A 27,772-nucleotide genomic window follows, 5' to 3' on the forward strand; every position below is an offset into this window, starting at 1 on the left:
TTTCTCTCATCCTGGTACCTGCTGCAGGGCCGTGCTGGAGCAAGGAGCCAGGTCCTTTGGGCTGGCTGGTGTGGCTGAGGCAGCAGAGACTCTTTTCTCTGAGTCTGACGGCCCATAGTCCCTTCTCCACACCACAGTCCAAAGCGTGAGACTGTGTCACTCCATTAGTCAAAGGCTCTCAGCTCATTTAGAATGCAGTCCAAGTCCTTGGCTCTGCAGGAAGGCCTGGTGTAGCCTGGCTCTTGACTAGCACACTAACCTCGGGCTCTACTGCCCCGTCCTTGCCCGCTCTGCTCCAGCCCCAGCGAGCTTCCTGCCGCCCTTGGAACACGCCAAGCATGTCCCCAGCTAAGGGCCTTTGCTGTGTCCTCAACCTGGGGATGCCCTTCTCCCAGATGTCCCCATGGCTTTTGCTCCCTCGCCTCACTCAGACTACCGTTCAGTTGTCCCCTTATCAGGGAATTCCTGTCTCTGTCCTCTCGTGGGTATGTTTCTCTTCCTAGCACTTATTGCTACCTGAGGTTCTGGTAAGTATTTCGTTATTCGCTCTCTGTGTCTCCTGTTACAGTGCAAACTCTAAGGCTAGGCCGCTGCAGTCTACTGTGTTCACTGCTGTGTCCCCTGCACAGAGCCAGCCACAAACAACGGTTCAGTACAGGCTTGGGCCAGTGAACACATGGCTGACCCATGTGTGCGTCCGGGAGTGTAGATGGGACCACTTCCCCGGGGCGGGGGCAAGTGCCTGGCACAGAGCCCAGCACACAGTAGGTACCCGGGCAATCCGTGCTCCCTTCCTCTTCTCCTGTCCTCCTCTCCCATCCTTCCTTCCAGCCAGCCTTGCATCTTGCAACAAGGATACAGCGAGCGACAGGACCAGCTTCCCCGAGGGGCGCTCCCAGCTGGGAAGGGGCATTAATATCTCTGTCTGAACCCCCTGCCCTCTGAGCTCATGTTCCACGACTTCTGTCCCCAGTGAGGAGTGGCCACCCACACGTCGCTGACTCTGCAGCTCAAGTGGCCACATGAGAGATGCAGCTAGGATTAAATATAGCTCCCGATCGATCCTATTGATTCTTTCTCTCTTCCTTTCCAGCTCGCCCACGTGGCCTGCGAACCTCCTTGGGGGACTTTAGGAGAAGGGGAACCATGGGCATCTTTGGGGAAAGGCCACAGTGGGTGTGTGTGGGTGTGTGAGGATAGTGATGCTGAAACATCTCCAGAAGGGGCTCCTTCCCCCCACCCCCACTTCTTTCCCTTCCCCTCGCCTCGACCTGGTCCACCTTCAGAGGGGAGGAAGGGAGTATGATTTGGTGTGACCTCCCAGTGCCTTTTGTGGCAAGGACGTTTCCTCGCTGGAGGATGGTGCCTGGAGAGTGGCCAGCAGCATTGTCAGCACTGGAATTGTAGCGGCCGGCTGGCCGGCTTCTGGCCACCCCGTGCAGGGTCTGGATACGGCCAGCTCTGCCCAGCCTCTCACTGGCTCCCAGCTCCCCCACTGCTCTCTCAGGTCTTGGGGATTTAACCCCGAGGCTTGGGGGAAAAGAAACCAATTCTCCTGCTTAGCTTTTTCCAGTTCCCTTTCTCTGGATCTTCTGTGTTCCTCTTTGTATGTGTCTGTCTGGCTCTCTGTCTGCCTCTTGGTCTTTCCCTGTCGTTTCCTACCCTTCAAACCAAAAGTCTTTAAAGTGAGGCTATGGATTGCCCGCAGGGAAGCCCAGCTAGGGAATCACACTGGAATCAGGCAATCAATCCATCCATCAAAGTCATTTCTTTTTTCTCTGCCATGGCTGACCTGCCTGATGTCTGTCCTGCTCTGCTCACCTCTGTCTGAATCTCTCTGTCTCAGGCTAGCTCCGGAGTTCCTCTGCCTGTGTTCAAATCCTGGTCCTACTGCGTGACTCTGGCAAGTAACTTAACTGCTCAGGGCCTCAGTTTCTTCATCTGTAAAATGGGTGTAATCGTGCCTACCTCATGGGGTTGTTGTGAGGATCTAATGAGACATTCCACATTCAGACTCCAAGCACAGTGCCTGACAGATGGTAAATGCTCAAATAAGTATTAACAGTTTTTGTTTTGTTTTGTTAATTGTCATTGTTACTCCATGCATTTAAGAGAAACGGGGGGAAAAAAAGACAGCATGAGTTCTTATTGAAAGGGCTTTCTTTCCGGCTCCTTTTTCTTCCACTTTCTCTTTTTCCTTTTCTGCTTTCCTCTCTCAATGCTGGAGAAGGGATTGGGTCCTTCGAGCTCCTGGCCCCCAGCCATGGGCAGGCGCTGGGCTTCTGCTCTGTGCTGGGCCCTGGTAAGACAGGCTCTGTGGAATTTGCCTTCAGGGGAGCTGGGTTGTGGAACCCCCCCATCCTGCACTCACTCACCCTCTGGTGCGTGCAACCTTTCCTTCTAGTCAAAACCAGATCTGAAGTCATTTCATGCCTCTCTGGCTGCGGTTTGAACCCAGACTTGGGTGCTCCTATGGGCTCCCCCACCTCCCAGAATCAGCTCGAAGGTATTTTCCTCAGGGTGACCGTTGGCACCCCTTCCTCCCTCAAGGTCATTTGGAAGCGGAGCTGAGGAGGGATGGGCCCCAACCTTTGGCTCTTTGGGCACCCCAACCCACAGACCTCTGCCTCAAGAAGGTGAGGTCAAGTGAAGACCTTCTCTGCCTGCCTTTGGTGTTCGTTCACTCACTAACTCCCCCAGGAAAGGGACTGGTGTGGAGGAGAAGTGACCGGTGGGGGAGACAGGCTAAGACCCACACTTCCGTGTTAGCCTGCCTGGGTTTGAATCCTGCCTGCGTTTTAACTTCATCCCTGTCTGACCTTGGGACTCAATTTTCTCACCTGTAAAATGGGGATAATAAAAAAATAGTTCTAATCTCCTGGGATTGTTGTAAGGATGGGTGGGTAGGAGCTCAGAGTTCTAGTGAGTGGCAGGAGTAACACGGTGGGGTGGGTGGGTAGAGGGAAGAGTTGCTAAGGGCATTGACCTGGAATCAGAGACTTGGTTTGAACTTCTACCCTGCTTTTACTACCTGTGTACCATTAGGCAAGTCCCTTTACCTCCCTGAATCTCATTTGCTTTAACTTTTAAGTAGCTTTATTCATACCTACCTCACCAAGCCCTTTATGCACTTACTAAAATTTACTTATTGGTCATTTGCTGTGAGCCAGGTATGGGCTAGGTGCTAGAAACCACAGTGGTGAATGAGACAGTTAAGGGCCTGCCTTCATGGAGCTTACCTTCCAGTGGATAGAGACAGACAATAGAAAAGGTAGCAAATAAAACAACTTGGGGAAGAGCTCTGAGGAAAATGGAGCGGGGCTGGGGGCTTCCCTGGTGGTGCAGTGGTTGGGAGTTCGCCTGCCGATGCAAGGGACGCGGGTTCGTGACCCGGTCCGGGAGGATCCCACATGCCGCGGAGCGGCTGGGCCCGTGAGCTGTGGCCGCTGGGCCTGCGCGTCCGGAGCCTGTGCTCCTCAGCGGGAGAGGCCACAACAGTGAGAGGCCCGCGTGCCGCAAAAAAAAAAAAAAAAAAAAAAAAAAAGAAAGAAAATGGAGCAGGGGGTGGCTAGAGCTGAACTGGAGGATAGTACAACATGGGACAGCATGGCCAGGGAAGGCCTCTCTGAGGAGGTGGCATCTGAGCTGAGATGTCAACCTAGGAAGTGAGAAGCCACTATGGGAAGCTCTGGGCAAAGCAATCTCCAGGCAGAGGAAAAGTGCAAAGGCCCTGAGGTGGGAGTGTGCTTAGTGTCTTAGAGCAGGAACAGTAAGGAGGCTTGTGTGGCTGGAGGGCTGTGAGGGAGGGAGGGAGGTGGGAGCAGGCAGCAGGGGCCAGACCACGTGCCCCTTCCGGGTCCCCGTAAAGAGTCTGGGTTTTTAGTGGGTTGGAGATCCATAGGAGGCTTTAGCAGGGACGAGGCACAATTAATTTTATATTTTAAAAGGATCCCTCTGGCTGCTGTGTAGAGAAGAGACTGCTGGGGACAAGAGTGGCAGAGAGAGGGTGGGGGCATGCCAGGGTGGTGAGGGGCGAGATACCATCCTCAACCCCTCCCGCCTGGCCTGGTACAGACACAAGAATGGAACTGAGCGGAGATGAGGTTGCTAGCTCCTGAGAGCTGCATCTTGGGGGCTTGGGGCTTGAGTCAAGAGAAGGGGGAACGTGATGCTGAGGACCAGGCAGGCTCTGGGGCAAACCTGGTCTGAGCGGGCGGAGCCTCTCTTTCTGAGAAATGCTGCTGCTATTACTCCCCAAAGACTTTACATAATCCTGGCCCGGCTTGCTCCTCATTATGTCATGTGCTGAGTGGAGTCTAGGTCACTCCATGGCTTGTTGCAGTCGGGGAAGAACAGATTTCTGGCTCCCTGGGCACAGAGGCTGGTGCAGACCCTGCCCTCGCTGGGGTGAGGGAGACTGGCTTGCAGGGGTGGAGGTGCAGTCCAGCCCCAGCCCCAGGCCCTTTGGATGGCTTAGGCAGAGGCCAGGGCTTCCTGAGATGGGCTGTGGTTAATGAGAGATGGGGGTTGTGCTTTGAGCCAAGTCTCCCCAGAGCTGGGGGCCCTCCTCTGGGACCCAGGCCCCAGCAGGGAGAGCCAGGCAGACCTGACGTCAGCCCTTCCTGCTGGGTTGCTTCTCTGAACCTCAGTTTCCTGCACTGTAAAAAGGGGACAAAGGTACCCAACCTTGTGGGGATATGTGACTTTAGCAGGCTCACATGGGAGCCAGATCCAGCGTGTAGTAGGAGCTCTTCTGAGGACAGAGGCCCAGGCATGTGCTACGGGAGGGCAGACAGAGCATTTTTCCCCTTGGACTCACCTGGAGTTGCCTGGGCCCCAGCCCTGTGGCCTCACCCTCTTCTTAGGGTTTCCCATGCCTGCCCCTCTCCAATGCCAGAGACATTCAGAATAGGGTCAAGCCCCATTCCCACTGCATGGGTAAGGAAACTGGGGCTCAGAGGGGTGTGTGGCTTACTCAAGGTCACACCCCCAGGATGCAATTCCAGAATTGCCCCATGAATCCCAGTCTAAGGCATTTTCTGATGCACTCACAGTGTGGGGTGCCTGCGACCCTGGAGGATGCTGAGGAAGTTCAGGGCAGAGGGCACACCTTGGGGAGGCAAGTTCTGCTCCACCTCTGCCCTTTTACACACATCCGATTTTTTTTCCACTACTTTTTTTTTTTCTGGGAAACCAGTTTTGTTTTGGAGTTATTAGGAAACTTAAACAATAATTACTGAGCTTCCCCTACCCAGCCTCTGAGAACAGGGTGCTAGGCCCTTTACAGCATCATTTTATATAATCCTCACCATAACTGTTGAAGATTGGAGATGACTATTCCCATTTTACAGATGAAGAAACTGAGGCCCAAGGTCATACAGTGACAAGTGGGGCCAGGGATTCATATCCATATCTGTGCATTTCAAAGCTCTCACCTATCCCCTTACACATGCTACCTTTGTCAGAAGCTCCTAGAGTTGGGGACCCTCCTGACCCCCCAACAACCCCCATCCCGTGTGGGGCCTGAGCTTTGTGAGGAGATACAGAAAGCATGTCCCAGAGCTGCTGTGATGTTTGGCCCTTGGTTCCCAGGGACCAAGCTAAGAGGAGAGTTAATGGGGAATTTGAGTTAAGGGGAACAGGGAACATGAAGGGCTTGTAACCCCCTATCTCAGTGTTGGTTAATATTCTCAACTCAGTGGTTTACTAGGGATGGGGGAAGGTGGAGAGAAGAATGTGCCCCCCCACCCTTGTTCCTAGAATTACTAAATTCTTGTTAGATCTTTAAATTTTATGTAAATTCTTCTTTTTTTCCTTGGAATGGTGGGTATCATATTTTAATTAGTAGTGGTGTCAAAGGAAGGCTAGATTAATTATTGGAAATCCTGAGTTCCAGATGGTTTTAATTTTCACAGCAGGGCACCAGGGTATATATTTAAACTTTTTTTTTTATTAAAATCATACCTAGTATATTTTAGGGGCACTGAGGTACACACTTTGTGGCTCCAAGGATACTGTGTTTAGGGCTATGATTTTTGTTATTGAGAAGCAAGTCCCTTGTCACTGAAATAAAAATTTTGTGGGTGAGGGAGGGGCAGGTGCTGGGAAGCAAAGAGTCAGGGGAGGGAGGGTGAGAATGGGGGGTGCGTCATAGGCAAAGAAGGGGGTGGTGGTGGTGGGAAATCCAGGCACAGGGATTCAGGTTCAGAGAGGGCACATGACCTGCCAAAGTCACACAGCACCTTACTGAGGAGAAAATGTGGACTGCCAGAGGGACAGGGAGGGGTCTCACAGTATGCCTAATCAAGAGGCAGTCACCCTTTGGCCACTTGAGGTCCTTGTTTAGTCAGGCCTTTGGGGATCAGCTCTGGACACCCCCATCCTGAGGGAGGCTCTGTGGAGCATAGATGGTTTAGCATGGGGCCTCCCACTCCTCACCAGGGGGTACTGGGTCCTGGTTGGGACTTCCGGGCTCCTGGGAGGTAGTTATTCTTCAGCCTTGGTGGCCTTGATTGAGGAAGGTGAAATATTATGCAGATAGCCTCCTTTCCCCAGGGACTCGAAACACCCCTCCCTGACCTTTCCCCACTTCAAGTGGCCAGGGCACTCCCTCACCCATATCCCCAGAGGGGAGGGGACTCTCCAGCTGTTGTTTTCCCTGGAGGAAGGGGCCTGTGACCTAAATTTTGGAGGAAGCAGCTTGGCATTCCACAAGGCAAGGTGTGTATGTGTGTGTTTTGTGTGCGTGTGTGTGTGTGTGTGTGTGTGTGTGGTGTGCATGCCTGTGTGAGCTCACGTGCCTCTGAATGTCTGACCCCTTAGTCCAGGGACTGCTGCTTTTCTGGGGTTATTTGTGTGGCTGTCTGTCCTGCCTTGGGGAAGGGTATTGGCGGAGGAGGGGAAGTGGATGATGAGGGGAGGAGAAGGCACACTGGTCTTCAGCCACAAGGGGCGATCTGGGTCCCAAGTGGAGTCAAGAGAGGCTGGGAGTCGGGGAACAGGTGTCAGACAGCTTCTCTCCCTGCCTAAGGGGCAGGGTGCTCCCGAGAGACCTGTCAGAGGCATCCCCCATGCCTGATTTGGGGGCAGTGGGAGGTCCAGGGACAGGGTCAGGGATCATGTCACTGAGTCTTTAGGCCAGCCATTGCCCCTGGTAAAAAAATGTGTCTTGTTCTCCTTCTGCCTTTCGAAGCCCAGCTCCTAGTGGAGACAGATACCTTCGGTAGTCAAGTCCGGATCAAGGGCAAGGAGACGGAATTCTACCTGTGTATGAACCGGAAAGGCAAGCTTGTGGGGAAGGTAAGTGATGGTCTAGATTGGGTGGGTCCCCCAGCAGCTCTGGGTAGCTGGAACAGTGCATCCAGGGCCCTATCATTCCCAAATGGAAAACAGGCCTCATGAATGTGTGTGTGTGTGTGTGTGTGTGTGTGTGTGCGCGTGCGTGTGTGTGTCCCAGGGACTTCTCTGTCCCCGCACCTGCAGCCTGCCAGGCCGAGGTATCTGTGGCTGTGACTTTGGTGAGCACGCAGGGCCCTGATCTCTCCTGGTGGATGTGGAGCTCTGGCTTGCTTGGTAGTGGGAGAATCCTCGAGGGGTTCTGAGGCTCCCTGCCTGAATGTACCTGATGTCTGGGAACAGGGAACCATTAGGCCAAGGGCAGGGGCTGCAGCATTGTTTTAACAATCACCAGGGGTTTACGACTCCTCAAAGCAGCGCCTCTGGAACCCAGCAGCCTCGTCAGCTCTGGGCCTCATGATTCTAGCATTTCAGGAAGATTTTATTACTTTGGAATAGGCAAGAGAGCTGCATGTAACAAATTAGGGCAGGGGTGGGGTGTGGACCCACATGCCAGGGGTTCTGAGCCTCCACTGATGCTGCCCCCCTTTTTCCTAGTGTCTGTTTGTGAAGTTCATACACTTGCTTCCTTTGGATGTTCCAGTGGAAAGCATTACTGGTGGTAGCTCTATAGTGGCACGCTCCATGTTTCCTTCTCTCTGCAGGGACCCGACTCACCCCCTATCCAGTTTGTATATTGGAGGGGGCTGTGGCTTCTGCTGGACAGGTGGAGTGGGGGGTGGAGGGTAGACCCAGATTCCAAGGAGGATGGCTTCTTCTACTTGGCGGCAAGACCTTGGGTGATGATTTGCATTTATTACACCTTGTTGGGGGGAAGGAAGCATGACCTCAACTCCTGTTTAAGCCATGGTTTTGAATTGCTGAATCCCTCAATTCTTATCCGTCTCCCCTCCCCCATTCCCAAGTGCCTGTAGAGAAGGTAACAGGCCAGGGTAGAGAAGGTAACAGGTAGAGAAGGTAACAGGCCAGGGACTTGTTACCTGGCTGGACAGAGCCAGGGTATTGTTGCTTATTATTTGTTAATAACAACGGTACCAATAGCCTCTGTTAATTGAGCACCTGCTTTCTGCTGGGCACTGAGCAAAAATGCTCCAAAATAATCCCAAGAGGTTGGTACCGCCACCATCCCCATTTCCCAGATGAGAAAGCTGAGGCTTGGCCACATCCGGGCACTTGTCCCAGGTCCCACGCTAGAGGTAGGCGGGCTTCAAAGCCCGGTTTGGAAGGCAAAGGAATCCAGCAGCACTGCCCACACCGACTGGAGCTTCTCAAAGAGCAAAATAATAGTAATCCATGTAGCGCCGCCCCGGGATGCCAAGGAGTGGTTTTAATTAGTGATTCACTTTCCGCGTCCCGAGGCCGGCCCGCCGGCCAGCGAGGGGGTCCGGGGCAGGGGCGGCGGGCAGGCCGGGCGCCGGGTGCCCTGGCCTGGCCGTGCGTTTCCTGTGGCGGCGCGGCAAGCACCGCGTCAGGCGCTTTGTTCTCCTGCCCGCCTGGGCCGCCTCCCAGGCCCAACCTGCTTGCAGTTGTGCGCCCGGCTTTCTCCCCCCAACCTTTTTTTTTTGTTGTTTAAAGGAGGGGCCGCGCTGCAGCCCGCCGTGTCCAGTGCCTGCGCGCCCCTCCCTCCCCGTCTACGCGGTTCCCGGCATCTTGACCCCAGGAGGGCCGTCTTGGGGTCAAAAGAACAGCCCCGTCCCTTCGGGCTGCTCCCCGCCGCCGGCCGCCCTCCGCCCGCCCGCCGGCTGGCCGCTGAGTCACCGCTTCCACAGGAGCCGGCTCCGATTTCCTGCCCCCTCGCCCTCTCTCCCGTCATTAATATTGGGGATGGTTCAGCTGGCGGCGAGGCTCCGCGTAGCCCAGGGAGGCTCGCCCCCGCCCGCCCCCTCCTCTCCCCTCCCCTCGCTCCGCCCCGCTTGCTGCAGCTCCCCCCGTCATCCCTTTCCGGTCTTCTGGGCTGACCTGGGAGGCTCCAAGGGCGCCCCACCAACCCACCGCACCCTAGTCCTGACTTTGCCCTGGGCAGGTCCCCCTGTTGGCCTCTGCCTAGCCCAGCGCCCCTCACTCTCTGGCTCCTGCAGCTGGAACCCCAGGCCCTTGGGTTGCTGTTCCATCACAGACGCCCCAGCCAGTCAGACCCCAGTCCTGGAATTACTCTAGATAGCTGGTGTGTCTGCTGCTTCCCTAAGTCCTGCCTCTGTTCTGGCCTCATACCTTCTCGGGAATAATGTTCCTCAGCGGCCTCAGGCTCCACCTCCAGGCCTTTCCCCGGTGCCCATCCTCAGCTTTCTAAAGCACAAAAGGGATCAGGTCTTCCCCACCCTCTGCCCCCAGCTCAGCTCAGAACCAGCCCCTGGGTCCTCACCACCTACCCGAGAAAGGCTACACTCCTCGGGGAGAGCTTCCCTGCCCTCGTGGTCCTTATGTCACGGACACATGGCACTGCCAGCCTCTACTCCCTGAGGGGGCCTTCAGGCTTTGTGCATGCTGTACCCTTTGCCAGGACTGCCCTTCCCTTGACCATCCTGCCACGAGTTCTGGCTCATCCTGCCATAGCCTCTGGCTTCACTGACTGCTCAGTCAGCGCACCCGCCCTGAAGCCCATAGCCCGTCACACAGCCGTCTCTCTCCGTTCTGTTAACCTGGGTTGTCACTGTCTGTCTTCGGGCCTGCATCCCCCGCTGCATCCAATTGTGGATCCATCCATCATGCTTCTTGTACCTGCCCAAAGGGCTGCAGGGGCACCAAAGAAATAGAAATGTGGGTGCTTGCTTTCTGAGGATTGACTCTTAACCTACAGCCAGAATTAGCCACATGAGGCCCAGGAATCCAAGTGCCCTGACCTCACTGAGCCTCAGTGTCCTCACCTGTAAAATGGGAAGATACCACTGGCACTTAGTAGGCACTTACTTGTTAAACATGAGTTACCTTCCTCTTTGAAGCCAGGTCCTTCACCTGTGGGACTCCTTGACCTCAGCTTAGGCTCTGGCTCCTTTGGCTCAACAGGATAGCTTCCTTGGATGGTCTTGACCCTGGGTGTCAGTCTTCTACATATCTGACCACAGCTGGACACATCTGGCTGAGCCCCCAGCAGAGCCTTTGCCAATGTTCCAGACCCTTGGCTGTGCTACTCCCTCTGCTGCATTGTACCCATCATATACCAGAGCTCTTCTCCCCCGCTTCTCCTTGCCACCTCTCTGGCCCCCACGTCCACCTGACCTAGGAGATAGTACTTCCTTTCATTCCATAAAGAGTTGTTGAGCGTCAAACACTATGTACTAGGCAGTTTTTCCCCATTTGTGGAGATTCAACCCAGATGGATTTTTCTCATCTGCCCCCTCCTGTGTGATTACTGGTGTGCCCTCTTTGGGGCAACATAGGGCCCCAGACCCTTTCAGGGCAGAGGGTACCCTGCCTACCACTGTATCTTTGTGAAGACTGCTTTGGTTGGAAGTGACTGAAACCCAATTCAAAATGCCTTTAAGCATAAAAGGACTTTTTTGCCTATGTAACTAAAAACGTCCAGGGGGTAGTTCTAGTTTCAAGGAAGATTAGATCTAGGGGCCAAATGATGTGATCAGGATTCAGTCTTCAGGTCAAATAGAAGGAATAGGACTCCAGTTTGGAAAGAAGGAGGTTGGAGGTGGCAGAGGGGGAGAGATGATCAAATTCTACTAAATCACCAAGGTTCTGGGATGGGCTATTCACTTACTCTCTAAATATTGATGATCTGCCTTGCCTGAACTGATTGAGTCAGCATTTTCAGAGGTGAGGCCCATGCATATGTGTTTTTTAAAATCTCTGCAGGCCGTAAGCAGGGTTATAGAGGTACTCAGCAGAGGTGAGGGTCAAGCCCCGGGACAGCCTACTGTTAGCTTCTTATCCACTGGGTCTGAGTTCATGGTGGGGAACTTGTGACCATCATAGGCCCCATGGCTCCTCCCAAGGGGCTCCTGACCTCTGGAGTGTCGGGAATCTCAGCCTGAAGCCCAGATCCTCAACCCAGACGTGAATGAGCACGTGTGCCAGGCAGTGTGCTGGCCCTTGAACCTCCGAGTTCTTGCTTCATGCCCACGGTGGCTCTGTGGGCCTGGGGGAGGGGAGGTGTTTTGATGGGCAGCACCCACTCTTCCATACCCTTTCTCCTCATGGGCCTGTCTGGCGCTAGACAGCAGAGACGCGAGCTACATGTGGCAAACGCAGGTTCAAATCCTGGCTCTGCCACTTAACAAGCTCCGTGACCTTGGGAAAGCCATTTTTGCCTCTTTGAACTGTTTTCTTCTACCAGGTAGAGTCTACCTTAGCAAGTTATGAGGATTAAATGAGACAATGCATGTGGAAATGTCTGGCCTGTAGTTGGCAATCAATAAATTCTGAATGTGAGTGAATGGATGAGGAGGGAGACCAAGGCTGGCAGGCAGAGAGCTCCAGCCCTCTGCTCACTCTTCTCGGCACATCCCCCAGAGGAGGGGCCTCTCATAGCTCATGACTGTCTCTGGAACATTCGTAAGAGATCCAGGAGGCAGAGTCCATTTTCTTTTGGAGGAAAACCCATTCGTGTGTCAACCCCACCATTTCTATCCCAGCAGAACTCTCATCCATTTAACCACAAATGCTCTGGGCACCCCTGTCTTGGGCTAAGATTTGTGCTGAGCCAGGAGAGCAACTGAGAAGCAGTCCTGACCTCCTGAAGCTCTTGGGCTGATGAAGAGGCAGGCAGATACAGAATTGCTCTGTTGGGGGGCGGCGGGAGAAGGAATGGGTGTCGAGGGGTTTCGGAAAATGGAGTATGTGAGTTCAGTAAAGCCTGGTGCTTAAATGGAGCCTTGAAGGAAGAGGAGGAAATACCCAGGGAGCTAGATGGCAGTCAGGGAAGGCTTCCCAGGGGAGGTGGTTACTGAACTGAGCCTTGAAGGTTGAAAGCAGTTTTCCAGGCAGATGTTCTAGGGTGGGAAAACAGCCATGGTGTAGCCTTTATTCAGTTTGCTCTGACTGTTCCATGGAAACCAGCCAAGGGACCTGGACTCAGGTTGGATAGGCAGCTTCCAGAATTATTCATGGGGGGCCCAGAGCCCAGAGACCACTCCTTCCTATCAGCCTTGCACATATGCCCGGCTTCCCTCACAATAGTCCCTCACTCCTCACCCAGTCCCTAATGTCCTCTGGGTCCTGTGTGTGTCTCCCAGGCCCTACCCCCCTGCCCACTCCGCAGCCTCCTCAAAAGATCTCTCCTCCAGAGAATGTTTTCTTACCCTGCCTGTCCCGTTCTGCGAAGTTCAGCACTTTGTCTGCAGGGCCCAAACTTGCCCTCTGCTCAAAGGTGAACGTTCCTGGAAGCTCCAGCCCGTTTTCCACTTCAAACAAAAGGCTGGAACTCGCACCTCAGTCTCCACGCACAGCCAGACCGCTGGGCTTCCAACTTGGCTGGGCATCCGTCTGTAACGAGGAGTGGGCCCGGCCTAAATTTGGAGATGTTAGCTGGAAACTCAAGTGCTGCTAATTCAGGCCTTCCAACTTTGTGTGTTTCCCACTCTTCCACATAGAGCAACTCGACTTTCTCAAGGAGGAGATTCAAAGCCTGCTTCGCACCACTCTTTGTCCAGATCCAAGGAGGGAGGCCAGACTGTCCAAACCACCTGCTCTTCAGGAATAATTTAACAAGTTCCTACTGTGTGCCAGGCTCATTTATAAGCGTCATTCCTCATAACATCTCTATGGCGCAGGAGTCGTTTTCCCTCTTTGATCCAGGCGAGGAATCCAAAGTTTAGAGTGGAATTAACTAGCCTGAGGTCACATAAGGAAGTGCTAGAGTTGATTCGACTTCTGACTCTGAATCTAGTGCTCCTTGCCTAGCATAGTCTCCCAGGGAGCTCACCTGGGACCCTGAAATCTCAGAACCACGGCTACAGGCTTTGAAGTTTGGCCATGCCCAAACTCTTATTTTTAGAGGCTCCCACCACTCTTCACACCAAACATTAAGATGTACCGCATCCCACATGTAATGGAATTTATATTTAACTATATAACAGTGGAGTTGATTGGCAGTTGAGTGGTTGGCTTCATCTCAGGTTTAGTGCACATCGCTTGGGACTCCTTTCTGTTGCATGTGGTAGGACGCTCTCAACTGTTTTTAAAGGACATGAGATATTGTTAGCCCACATAACAGTGAGGTAACTTGAACCTCAGATGCAGCTCGGTCCAGAAGCTAAAATGTGTGAGGAAGACGCGGTTTCTGTCATTCTCTTCGTGACGTCTTTCCTTGCTCCAAGCTGGCTTTGTCGTCAGACAGAATTTCCCTTCATGGTGGTACAATGGCTGCCTTAGCTTCAGCATGACATGTTTCCCAAGTGTAAATCGGCCTGTGATTTTGGGGATTACGTACACAAGGGTCTCGAGGAACGCTGATTGGATGGCTCAGGCCACGTGCTGTGCTCTGCACGAGTCATGGGAAATAATGTTTTGATTGGTCAGGTCTAGGCCTCTTGTTCCAGTAGAGCTGAGGTGGAAGCCCCTGGTTACAGTGCGGAGGGTGGAAGAGATGGATCCCTGAGTGGTAATGGGAGGGTGTTACCTAACTGGTGAGTAGGGAAGGATGCAGGGGCTAGTGTGACACATCCACTCCATAGATCCAGGGAGTAAAATTGCTGAGGCCAAAGCTTGGGTCAGGCCCTCTCTACTCCATGACCCCAAGCCTTGGCCACCTGCTCATGCCCTCTCTACATAGCTCTGTCCCTTGTGCCTGCCCTCCCCCTTCTCACCTCCTCCTCTCTCTTCCTGCAGCCCGATGGCACCAGCAAAGAGTGTGTGTTCATCGAGAAGGTCCTGGAGAACAACTACACAGCCCTGATGTCGGCCAAGTACTCTGGCTGGTACGTGGGCTTCACCAAGAAGGGGCGGCCACGGAAGGGCCCCAAGACCCGGGAGAACCAGCAGGACGTCCACTTCATGAAGCGCTACCCCAAGGGACAGGCAGAGCTGCAGAAGCCCTTCAAGTACACCACAGTGACCAAGCGGTCCCGGCGGATCCGCCCCACACACCCCGGCTAGGCTGGCCCCGCTGTGGCCCCGCCAGGCTTCCCCAGCCCACACTCACACTCACAGAGAACTGCAATCAGAGGAATATTTTTACATGAAAAATAAGGAAGAATTTCTATTTTTGTATATTGTGTTTAAAAGAAGACAAAAAACTGAACCAAAATTCTTGGGGGAGGGGAGCGATAAGGATTTTATTGTTGACTTGAAACTCCCTATGACAAAAGACTCACACCAAGGGACTGTTGTCAACACACAGGTGCTTGTGTCTCTCTAGGAACAGACAACTCTAAACTTGTCCCCAGAGGAGGACTTGAATGAGGAAAACGACACTCTGAGAAACCAAAGTCCTTTTTCCCAAAGGTTCTGAAAGAAAAAAAAAAAAAAAAAAAAGAAAGAAGACAAAAAAAAGACAAAAAAAGCAAAAAGAACAAAAAAGAGAGAGAGAAAAACAAAGAGAAAGTAGTATCCCCTCACCCCCAACATACTCCCCCCTCTTTCCCAATCCCCTGTCCCTGCCCCAGACTCCCAACAAAAATCGCTCTCTGGTTTGCAGTCATTTATTTATTGTCTGCTGCAAGCTGCCCCGAGACACCGCGCAGGGAAGGTGTGCCCCTCGGAATTCTCGGCGCCTCGACTTCCGACGACAGACGGCCTCGTCCAATCATGGTGACCCTGCATTGCTCACAGTTTTGGAGGATGCTGCTATCAACCTTCCATGACTCACGTGACCTAGTACACCAATGAATAAGGGAATATTTTAAAACCAGCTATATTATATATATTATATATATATAAGCTATTTATTTCACCTCTCTGTATATTGCAGTTTCATGAACCAAGTATTACTGCCTCAACAATTAAAAACAATCGACAAATTATTTAAAAAACCATGAGGTGAGTGGTGGCCGGGGGCAGGGCACAGGTGCCCTTTGTGTTTCATTCTTCTCAGTCTGAGGTCATTGGGCTGAGAGCTGGGGCCTTGCTTATTCATTCATTCATTCATTCATTCGTTCATTCGACATGGGCTATGCTCCAGGCACTGTTGTAGGCACTGAGAATGCAGCCTTAAACAAAGCAGATGGAAACCCTTGCCTCCAGAAAGATTAAACTCTAGTGAGTCATGATTCAGTACATACATATGCTCTCACATACATTTACTCTGCACCTCCTATGTTCCAAGGCCTTTCAAGGCCCTGGGGATTTATCAAAGAACACAAGAAAAAGAAATCCCAGCCCGCAGGGAACTTCACTTACAGTAATTCTCTTGATAGCAATGATCCTCTGCTTCATTCATTGACTTATTAGTGGAATCACTTATTCAACATATATTTATTTAGCCCTTACTAAATGCCAGGCACTCTTTTAGGTATTGAAAATTCATCAAAGAACAAAACAGACAAAAAAAAAATCATGCTTCATGGAATTTGCAGTCTAGGGATGATTGATTGAGTCATTTGTGGAGTCGACACCTGGGTTTTGCCAGGCACAGGCTGAACAAGGCAGTGGTGGGCCCCACTCTCCTTCTTCTGGTGGTGGAGGGGGTCAGAGGGCCCAGGTCAGGAGGGGACCTGGTGTTTCTCTCCTCAGACTCTCGCGGGCTGGAGCACGAGAAGTGTGTTTGGCATCGTGAACTTCCAGGGGCCTTTTCTCCTACGTCTTCTTTCCTAGGGCCTGCCCCAGGATGTGGAGGTGGAAAGCAGATTGGGCTTGAGGTTGATTGAGGCAAAGGTGCCTCTTATGAGGGTCCTGCTGCTGTCACCTGCCTCCCTTGAAAACGCCGCTTGCCAAGAATGGCCAGAAGAGGTCCCCCGTGAGGCCCTACGGAGAAGGAAGGGGCAGGGCTGGGGGGTGGCGTGGGGGACAGTAGCACCTTCTCTGCGGAGAGCTCCGGGACAGGGATGGAGCTTGGCTTCTTCCAAGCTCCCTCTATGACCCACCTCTGAGCTCAGGCCAAGCACAATGCTGCGTGCTATCTTTCTTTATCCCTGGGCCCCACCCTGCGTCCTGTGTGTCTGTGGCTCACCCTCCTGCCTGTCACATCACATCTCCTGAGGGCTTTGTGAAGCCCTTTCAGGGGCACAATCTCATTATGACCTCCTGATAACTTGCGAAGAAGGTACTATCATTATCCCCATTTTATACATGAGGAAAAGTTTGTCTGCTTCCCCGAGGTCATGGAAAAAGTGGTGGGGCCGGTATCCAAATCCTAGACCTTCTAGGACTGCAGTGCCTGCCACTTGGTGAGTGCTTACTGGGTGTCAGACCCCCTGCTAGGTGCTTCATGTCCACCCCACAGGCATCCAGCAAACATCCCTTGTGTGGGACAGAGTTTGACAGGTGAACAGACTGGGGCTCAGAGACATCACTGACATGCCCAAGACCTCAGGGAGCAGGTGACTGAGTCTGAGATCCTTGGTGATAATAATTGTGGTTGTTATTTATTGGGCACCTATTATGTGTCAGTCCCTTTCACCCTCTATTATTTTATTGAAACAATAACCCTATGAGATGGATATGTACTATCTTTTGCATTGGAGGTTTCAGAGAAGTGAAATGACCTGCCCAAAGCAATCCAAGCTAGAAAATCGTGGCACCAGAGTTCAATCAACCAGTCATTCATTCATCTGATAAATATGTATTGTTTACTCTGTGCCAGATGCTGGAGATACCGCAATGAGCTGAGCAGAGCCCTTGCCCTCGTGGAGCTTACATTCCATTGGGGAAGATACAGTAAGCCAAATAAATATAAAATATGTCAGGTAGTGGTAAATCATAAGGAAAAAGAAAATAGGGTGAGGGGTTAGAGGTGATGGGGCTACTATTTTAGAGAGAACAGTCAGGGAAGGCCTCTGGAGGGGGGACCCATGCAAACACTGAGGGGAAGAGCATTCCAGGCAGAGGGAAGAGAGAGTGCTAAGGCCTGGAGGCCTGTCAACGGAATAAGGAGGGGCCGGTGGGGCTACTGCAGAATGGACGAGGGAGGCTGAGTTTTGGAGGGGGCCAGGCTTGAACTTTTTTATTTGGAGTGAGATGGGGAGCCACATGTGATGTGCCTTACACTTGAAAGGGACTCCTCTGGCTGCTGCATGGAGAAGGGCGGGCAGACTCCAGCCTGGGGCTGCCTGAGGCCATAACGACCCTGCCTTACCTCCTGCTCCTGGCTATGCCTGCCTCTTCCCCCCAGCACATCCTCAGGCCTCCATCCTCATCCCACAGGCTGCTGGCACCTCCCACACCCAACTCCTTGCCTTTGCTCCCTCTCAGGGGCCATGGGGCCCCTGATGATTTCCTTTCCTTGGCCCTCTAGAGCAGTGGTCCCCACCCTTTCTGGCACCAGGGACCGGTTTCATGGAAGACAATTGTTTTCATGGAGCAGTGATGGGGGGTGGGTATGGTTTTGGGATGATTCAAGTGCATTACATTTATTGTGCACTTCATTTCTATTATTATTACATTATAATATATATTGAAATAATTATACAACTCACCATAATGCAGGATCAGTGGGAGCCCTGAGCTTGTACAACTAGATGGGCCCATCTGGGGGTGATGGGAGACAGTGACACTCGAAGTGTGTTGCTTACGTCCAGTCTACTCCATAAGATGCAGCTTAATTGTCACTTGCCACTCACTGATAGGGTTTTGATATGTCTGCAAGCAATTGATTGATTATGGTCTCTGTGCAGTCAAACCTCTCTGCTAATGATAATGTGTATTTGCAGCCGCTCCCCAGCACTTGCATCACCACCTTGGTTCCATCTCAGATCATCAGGCATTAGATTCTCATAGGGAGCTCACAACCTAAATCCCTCGCATGTGCAGTTCACAGTAGGGTTGGCGCTCCTATGAGAATCTAATGCCACCGCTGATCTGACGGGAGGCAGAGCTCAGGCGGTAATGTGAGCGATGGGGAGCGGCTGTAAATACAGATGAAGCTTCGCTCGCTTGCCTGCCGCTCACCTCGTGCTCTGAGGCCCAGTTCCTAACATGCCATGGATCGCTACTGGTCCATGGCCTGGGGTTTGGAGACCCCTGACGTAGAGACTTGCTGCGTGCCCTGGAACGAGTCACTTCCCCTCTCGGGGTCTGACTTTGGAAGATGTGGACAGAGCATTCTGGATATTTCCTGAGCTATGAGAAATATGTTAATGATAAGTGCAGTGGACTGGCAAGATTTCTCAGCCAAGGACGATGTCTCAGGATGCTTGCTTAAGGGAAGAACTGAATGAGTGTTTCCACAGTCCAACTGAGTAGAGCCCCAGTAATAACAGCCATCGCTTTTGAAACACCTACTATGTACCAAGCATGATCTTATTGAATCCACCCAACCAGCCTTTGGGGTGGGCATTTTAATTTTTTAAAATTATTGTTTATTTATTTTTGCCACGCTGCGTGGCTTGCAGGATGTGGGATCTTAGTTCCCCAACCGGGGATGGAACCCCAGCCCTTGGCAATGAAATTGTGGAGTCCTAACCAATGAACAGCGAGGGAATTCCCTGGGGTGGGCATTTTTAGCTTCACTTTATAGAGCAGGCTCAGAGAGGTGAAGTCACTTGCCTGAGGTCACATAGATAGTCAGTAGAGGAGCTGGGATTTGAACCCAAGTCCGTCTGTTCCTAGAGCTATGGCTTGACGCCAGCCTGGATGCTTGGAGCACTCGGCATCTGTCCAGAGTTTCAGTCTTTCCCCCTAGCCCGCTGATCCTGCCTCTATGTCCATCATCTCCCACCCCTCTGGGGGAAGGAGGCAGATATAAACCACATTTTCAGGTGCCTAATGTTGGCCCATCCCTGACCCTCTGGATCCTCCCCAAGATATCAGTGTCCCAGAGGTCACAGATATCTGGGACCTAAGGTACCTGAGTTTGTTTTCCTCTTGGCCACTTGGCCAGCTGTATGACACTGGGCACATCATGTCTTTTCTGTGAGGCAATATCCTTCATTAATCCAACTGTTTTTATCTTGCAGGGCACATGTAATGTTCAAAAGAGATGGGAGAGTGAATTATTGGGGATTATTCCTGCCTAGTAAGAGCTGGAAGGCACCCATGCAAGTGTTTTATCCTCAGTCTTTTCTCTCCACCTCCCTTCAACTTTTTCTTTTTTGTCCGTGGCCCCAGCAGCATGCGGGACCTTAGTTCCCTGACCAGGGATCAAACCCATGGCCCCTGCAGTGGAAGCGCAGAGTCCTAACCACTGGACCACCAGGGAAGTCCCAACCTCATCACTTTAGAGAGGAAGGAACCACGACTCAGACAGGGGAAGTGACTCGCTCCAGGGCACCCAGCAAGTTAATGACAGAGCCCATTAGATGACCAATGAATAGAGATGATGCTGATAATAAACCAGCAGGGTGTATAGCAAAGGGAGGTGAGTCAGTGCTCTTCCAGGGAGGTCAAGGGTCAGAGGGCCCCTTCAGTGGCCAGCCAGGTCCCTCTTAGCATCCTTCCAAAATTTGCTTCTCTGACCCAAAAAAGTAGAGGGCGGAAGGAGATGGTTGAGGTCTCTTGATCCCAGACCCTCACCCTCTTGCCCCTCACCCCTACGGTGGTACTCTGTGCCAGAAGTGAATAAAGATGGACCCTTGCCTAGCATTTCAAGGGGCCAGTAAGCAAGAAGAGTAGGATCTGTCCCCACATCGGGAGAGAAGTGGGTTTGGGGACCAGAGCGAGCTCTCTACCTACCCACGCCACCCTTGGGCGTTGTTTGGATTTAGTCTCCTCCCTCTATGGCCACCCCTCCCCTGACCACTGGCGTAGGAGAGGGAAGTGACATCTATCAGGCACCTCTTCTAGACCGACCCTTATGATCACAGTGATGGGCACACACCTTGTTCAGGATGGTTCCTGGTGCAGAGTAAGGTCTTGGTACCTTAGCTATTACTATCATCGCATTTGATTGGCACAAGGACATTGCAAGATAGGTGCTAGAAGGCCCATTTTGTAAGTAGGGAAACTGAGACCCACAGAAGAATGCAACTGGCCGTAGGTTTCATGATAGAAAGTGACAGAGCCAGATTTGAATCCAGGCTTCCCTGTTTCTCCTTTCCACTTCCCCACCATTCCTCCTCGTCTCTGCTTTTGTTGGGGTTGGAGAGGGGAATAAAGCACCAAAGTTTGGGGCAAGAGAAGTAGAGTGTCCCTACTGGGTGGGTGGGGAGGACATGACAACAAGGAGAGGCTGGGTCTGGGGGTTTTCCTACCAACCAGGTAAACCGAGGGGCGGGGCAGGGGGTATAGCCCCAGGCTGAGTGTGGGAATGAAATGCTCTCCTGGCTGCCTGCCCAGCTGGAGCCTAACAAGACTGGGCTGGGATGCTCGGGGCTTGAAAGCCTCATAAATGGGCAGAGGCCTCCCTCCACAGCCCCAGGATTGGGGCTTCCAAAGAAACAGTAGTGAATTAAGTGCTAAAGATGTGAAGGCTGCCCCCCAACCATGCAATTAGGTAGCGGGTCTGTTACAAACATTAGGTGGGGAGTTGGGGACCAGATGGTGGCGAGGCTCACCCTTGCTATCCTGTCTGGAACTGCCTGGCCCCCTGGCTGAGGTTTCCAGCTCTGGCAAGGAGAGAAGACGGCGGGAAGCCCCAGTGCGTGGACCCCTGCAGAGCAGGCCGTTAATGAACCAGGCATTCCTCCCGTCCCTTGGGCAGCTTCACGGACCTATTTAGCACTTGCTAGAATTTCTGCCCAGCTCCTCCACTTGTGGAAGGAGAAACTCTTTGAATGTTCTGGTCTGCCAGACTGACCACTGCAGCTGCAGGACCTGTTGTGGCCCCTAGGGTGGGTCAGAGGTGCTGACTAATTTTAAAAGCCTGTCAGACTGAAATTTCATTTGCCTAAGCCATGCAGGGCTAATTGTCACCTACTGAGCACCAGCTTTGTGTGGGCATTTTATCCAGTTCTCTTTTTTAAGTCTCACCATAATCCTCTGAGGTAGTTATTTTTATTTGCTTCCTACCGACTGAGGAAACTGAGGCTCCGAAAAGGTCAAGGTCAAGTAGGTCAAGGCTTGGTTAAAGTCATCCATCAGACTCCTGGAATCTTGCACGTGACTCTTATTACCACAAAGCAGCCCCCCAGGGAGTTGGTCTTAACCTGTTCTATCCAAGGACAGAGGATCAAAGAGGCAAAGTGATATGCTCAAAAGCACTCAGTTATTAAGCAGTGAAGCCAGGATTTGAAACTAGGTCCATCAGGTTTGAGAATCTTACCTCTCTACTCCTGCCAAATCTCCACTTCTGTCTCTGTTTCTGGGTTCTTTGGCTACAATGGACAGAAACACATGAAATCTGACTTAAGCTTATAAGGAAATTTATTGGCTTGTATAACAGAAAAGTACATAGGCACTGGCTTCAGGCAAAGCTGGATCCAGGTGCCCAGGCTCCTCTCCCAGTTTCTGCTACATTGGCTTCATTCTCAGGAAGATTTTCCCTGTAGTTCCTTACATCTTACTGACTTAATAACTTCAGAGAAAACGGAACATACCTTTTTCAGAGGCTTCAGTAAAAGTCCCAGGGCTGATTCTGATTGGATCATTTCTCTCTATTCTTGAGCCAATCACTGTGATCATGGAGACAGAATCTTTCAGTGACAAGACCTAGGTCATGGGCAAGTCCTTGGAGCTAGAGTTTGGGGGAGGGGCATTGGCCAGTTCCACCAACTGTAAGGTCTGAAAGGGGCACAGGGGTGGTTTCCCAAAGGAATATGGAAGTGTTATTACCAGAATAAAGGGGCAAAAGCAATAAAGTCTGCTCTAGTGTTCTCCACTTGGGTGTGCATCAGAATCTCCAGAAGGGCTTGTTAACACACAGACTGCCAGGCTTCAGCCCTACACGTTCTGCTTCGATAGGTCTGGGACGAGCCCAAGAATGTGCAAGTTCCCAGTAGATACTGCTGCTGCTGCTCTGGGGGCCACACTTAGAGAACCACTGATCTGTACCTTTCTCTTACCCTCATTCTTTTCTCCCTCATCTTGTCCTACCGTGTAAGGGCATCTGTACCCATCCAGGACCTTCAGACTGGGGATGTATATACCTTGTGCTATGTGAGGTCTTTCCGAGAGGCCCATGGGTACAATAATCTTATAGGAATCAGGAATCGATGGACAGATCCTCAGCTTTCCTGAGTACTCTTTCCTAAACTGATCTGCTAGAGAACTTCCCTATGGTCCCTGGCTCCTATCCTGCCGCACATTCCACACAGTCCCTCCTCCAATTTACAGCAGAGAGGTACGCCTCTTGCCCTCCCTGCATCTCACTGCAGGCATTGGCTGGGATGTAGAAAACTCTAGCTCATGGAATGAAGGGATGATATCAGTGTGGGGAGCTCCCTTTAATCATGGTGCCATGAATCTACCGTAAGGCCTCAGGCTTTCCCTTGTCTTGATATTGGTCTGTTCTGTAAGGGCAAAATGTGGATCCTCTTTTGGTCCAGGTGGGGTTATTCTGAATTCAGGTGCTGTGGGAGTATTGGCAATTTTTCTTTAATTACCTCGTCTCTTTTATTCATTCCCCCAATGTTACCTGGAACGCATTCACTACTAAGGGATGGTCTTATGAAAACAAAAGAAGTATCAATGGTGGGAGTAATTTATTTTATTTAGGGGACACAAACTCATGGCTAAATTCCATGCTTTACCTATCCACCTGTCTACCTACCTACCTACCTATCAAACCATCTTGGAATGACGATATTCAAGATTTTGAAAATGCATTCTTTGAAATACCAGTCTGGGTCCTGCTGCACTGTCACCATCCTCTGAGATGAGAAAGAGCCTGGTGTGTTTCTCATCCATCCATTCCTTGGTCCATGTCTCTGTGGAATATTTTGCCCAGTTTCAAGAAGGAGGAGATGAAACCTTCCAAAATTACTTCCTACAGGTCTTATTTGAGTAAAAGATCTTGTAGCAGAGGAAAGTTAGTGTTTTATCTTTTCTTGAACATTTATTAAGACTTGCAGGGGAAATACTTTCATTTAACTTCTGCAAAAAGATGACTGGCTACCCTAAATTCACATTCATTTTTCACTTGGGTGGAAATCTCTTATATGCTGTCACTTATCACTGCTCATTTATTCATTCTTATTGTGTATTTATTAGAATTAGATGAACTTAATTGTGAATGGCATGGTTTCTACTGAAAAGATATTCTCTTCAAAATTATTTAAGGGGGCTCATGAGAAAAAAGTGTGAAGACCCCAATCTAGTTCAATTCGGGCATCCGTACACTCTACAGTCAGGCACAGATATACAATCAGAAAACATTCCCCAGGGCACTGGCTGCTTGCCTGCCTTCCGCAGCTGGGACCACAGAGGTACCTCAACTTGGTCTCATGGGGAGACCCCAAGAGGCAGCCCTTGGGGAGCTCGCACAAAGTTGAACGTTGTGAACAGATGGACTATAAAACAGTAAGAGAAGAGCATGTAGATAGAAGCCCCAAAACTCTGGATGCACAGAGGACTAACTGGGAAAGACGTGAGGGGTCAGGAGACTTAGGAAGGCTGAATGAAATTTAACTGCAAGGAGAAATCGGGGAAGGGCAGTCCAGGCAGAAGGAACAGCAAGGAGAAGGTGGAAAGAAGCAAAAATATATGAAGATTTACAGAATATGGCATGGCAGGAGCTAGGAAGCGCAAGGTGGAGCGATGGGAGATGCAGCTGGGATGGGAGAGAGAGAGAGACAGTCAAGGCTGTGGCTTTCATAGCCCCTATTTTTGCACGCCACTCCTGCATTGTGCACATATGTCCAAGTTCACACGCACCCTGCTCTGCACACACAGGAACAGTCAGTCACATTCTGACGCTCAGCCAAGTGTACACACCAGCACTAAGATAGCGCAGGGTCATGCCTCCCTCCTGCCCTCCTTTCCCCTTCCTTCCTGCCTGTAACATTTTCTGAGTGCCCACTCTACGCTGGATTCCTTGGAGATAAAGCAGTAAACCTCTGCAATCTCTGCCCCCCAGAGGCTTATTGAGGTGACAGACAGTTAAAAATGACCACACACTGTGATTAGTGACACAATGGGCCAGGATAGTACAAAGGGGGAGTCAGTGAGGACTTCCTGGAGGAAGGGTCCTGGAAGCTGAGACCTGAAAGAATGAGGAAGCATTGGCAAGAATAGAAGTGGGTGGGAGGGGTGAAACATTCTAGGTAGAAGAAGCAGCATTTGCAAAGACCTGGCTAAGAGAGCATAGCCTCCAGGAAAACACAGAAAGGAGGCCAGGGGAGGATTTATGATTTCAACACAAGAGTGGCAACTTGGTTGGCAAAAATGGGGGAGGGGATGTTACTAGAGGACTCTCCTCGGGTTTCTGTTTTGTTGGGGAGGCTGGGGCTTGGGCTGATGGACAAGGATGATGTTTGTGGGTACCACACCTTCCTCAGGCACCTGTGGGGACTGCTTTAGAGTCAGATGTGGCTCCATTCCTCAGAGGGTCATGGCCTGCATCAGTGGTTCCCAACCTGGGCGACTTCAGGACACTTGGCTGTGTGTGGGGATGTTTTGGTTGTCACAACGGCGGGGGCAGCTACTGGCGTCTAGTAAGTAGAGTCTGGGGATGCTGCTAAACATCATACCATGTACAGAGCAGGCCCTATAACAAAGAATTATTTGGTCCAAAGTGTCAATTGTGCTGAGGCTGGAAAACCTTGGCCCAGATCCATTTTTCAGGAGAGTGGCAAAATGGTGATTTTCTACTTCTATCATTTCTTCTGCAGTGATTGACTGGGGTTCTTCTGTAAACAAGAACTCTTCCCCATCAACTATTCAGTTATCCCAAGAGATAATTCACACAGGAAAGACAAGTACTTGATTCTTTATTTACCAGTTTTCAGAATAATTCATCAACTAGCACTCTCCAAAGATGACCAATGCACTTTTTTAGTATCTCCATGAGAATTTTAAGAAACTTAATGTCTTGCAATCCATAGAAGTGATTAATCTTTGTGAAGGTCAGATTCCTCCATCTTTGGCCAGTGAGGACTCCTTAGGTTGGCCCTTGCGTCCTTTTGTCACTACCCTAGTGTTCTGATAGCTTCTTTGCTTCCTGGTGTGACAAGTTGTCCCAGGTTCATCTTGTACATTTTAAAGCTCTTGGCACAGTGCCTGGGACATAATGAGTGCTCATCTAATGCTGTGATTATTGTGAGGCCAGAAATCAGCTCCTCCAAGTTGCTTTCCCTCAACCCCCAGTGCATTCTGACACTTGCTTTCTGTACCTCCAGACGGTCTGGGGCAGGTCCTGAGAGTAATGAAGGTTCAGGTTAGCCAGAGAGGGCTGCAAACAGTGGCTCTGTTGGACAGAGGGACCTGCCAGCCAAGAGTGCATGTCTATTAGAAGCCAGGGTAAGCCGGCAGAAGAGAGGGGCAAATCAGCTAATTCAGGAGTCAAGGCCTTGCTTTTGTCTTCACTGTCAGTTTTAATCCTGCAATAACCTTTGACCTAAGCCTTGGGGCAATTAGTACCTGCAAGTGAAGTAGCGGTGGGTTTGAACTTCTGCCTTCCTCCCAGGCTAAGTCAATACCTTTGTATTCTATTACATGTAATTGAGGCAAAAGGGTTTATTTAAGCTAACAAATGATTATTTCCCACAATAGAACCTCCATCCCAGTTAGCGAATTGGCTCTTCCAGGCATCCTATGTTTTGTCTGCAACCAAAGCCTGTATTTCACTGACTGCTTTGTCCTCTTTTCTCCTTTTTCCTTGCTTCTCTCTCCTACCCCTCCCCTTTGCCCTCACAATTCAATGTAACTAGCATTCACACTGAGCCTCCCCTGTTAGGTTTAGGCATTAGGCAGGCCAGACCCTTAGATCCCAGTACAATTCTGGGCCACCCCAGAAGGATCTCACAGCCTAGTGACAAAGACAGGCACATAAACAGATAAATTATAAACTATACTGTGGTGTGATAAGTGCAAAGTAATTCAACAAGTCTAGACAAAGAATTTGATAGATGGTGTGGAGGGGTCTTTGTGCAGAATCTAGAAGGGAGACAAGACTGGAGACATTTGAACCATTAGACATGAGGCTTCCATGGACCAAAGAGGGATTTTATCCAAGTGACTTGAGGGTAGTTATTTAAAAGAATGTGGCAGTACAGAACACAGATTTTGTTCAGGTTTCCTGCTTCTCTATGGTGTCATGTACTTTAGAGAAGGCTTGTGCCAATCTCATCCTCGGGGTGAGTCTTGATTCATCAAAGCCCGTCATGCTAACTGCACTTCCCTTGCCAGTGATTGGCTTAAGACAGGTGCATATGACTCTATTCTGGCTTAAGACAGGTGCGTATGACTCTATTCTGGCCAATGAGCTATGAGGGGAAGTCTGGGGTGGTGGTGGTGGGGGCATGTTTCTATGGACGTTTCTTAACCCTTAAAAACAGACACAAGGAAATTATGATCACTTCTCTGAGTCTGGATTTTGGTGAGGATGTGATGGCTGGAGCTGTTGTAGCCTTCTTGCAACCATGAGGAGAACCAGCTGTTATACTGAGGGTGGTAGAGAAAAGAGAAGGCAGGAACCTGGGTCCTTGATGCCATTGTTCAGCCACTGAATAAAGCAACACGGGTCCTTCCTGCCTTGAGACTTCTCACTGTCTGAGATAACAAAATGTTCTTGTATGTAAGTCTGTTTCAGTTGGGTTTTCTGTTACGTGTTGCTGAAAGCTTCCCAACTAATAATACAGAAAAGGAGGTAGAATTTGAAGAATGAGTCATGAGAAAGAAAAGAGCATTTCGGGAAGGGGATACAGCCCAGACAAAGGTGCTGAGACAATAGGAAATGTACATTTTAGGTGCACGGAGGCTTAGTTCTGAGAGGTGCGGTCAGATAGGCTTCAGCCAGGTTAGGCAGCGTCCCATTTCCCCCTCTCTCTGCCTCCCTCTTTTCCTCCATTCCTCCTGAGTGGTTCCTCCTCTTCAGCCAGTCTCCTCTCCAAAGATACACGGGAGGGAGATGCAGGTAGCAGCAATCTTAGCCTAGACATAAAATGTTTACTGAGTGTTCACTCTGTGCTAGGCCTTGTGCTGGGCTGAAATGGTCCCTCTGAACAGATTGCCTAGTCCAGGGACAGAGACAAAAATGTAAACCTATGTTTCTAAACATGTGATCAGTTTTAGATTGGTTCATGGGCTAATATTTTTTTTATTTGAACAGTTATGAATTTATTTTAATGATCAATTTCTATACGTGGCAGAAATATACATTTTCCTTTCAGATATATTAAAACAAAGGAAAAAAGGGGTCAATTTAAGGAAAACTAGTTGGTAATGTTACAGGCAGTATGGGGATGTGGTAAAACTTGTGCAGTGAGAATTGAATAACATGTACATGCACATGTGTGTGTGTGTTAGTCTGCTCAGTTTTGTTTTTTCTAGTCATTTGAGA

At 50.8% G+C, this 27,772-nt stretch overlaps 1 protein-coding gene across 1 annotated transcript in view; it reads left to right on the plus strand.

The window, feature by feature from the left end:
- Positions 1 to 14,486, plus strand: part of FGF18 (fibroblast growth factor 18) — a 34,385-nt gene extending 19,899 nt beyond the window's left edge. The window contains 2 exon segments of the mRNA XM_089908592.1: positions 7,193 to 7,299; positions 14,134 to 14,486. Of these exon segments, the coding sequence (XP_089764718.1) occupies positions 7,193 to 7,299; positions 14,134 to 14,400 (374 nt within the window). The 3' untranslated portion in view covers positions 14,401 to 14,486.
- Positions 14,487 to 27,772: the final 13,286 nt, after the last annotated feature.

The sequence above is a fragment of the Delphinapterus leucas genome, chromosome 3 (genome assembly GCF_059928025.1).
Source record: "Delphinapterus leucas isolate spDelLeu-1000000601 "Yukka" chromosome 3, BTC_Dleu_Yukka2, whole genome shotgun sequence".
In the NCBI taxonomy this organism is placed as follows: domain Eukaryota; kingdom Metazoa; phylum Chordata; class Mammalia; order Artiodactyla; family Monodontidae; genus Delphinapterus; species Delphinapterus leucas.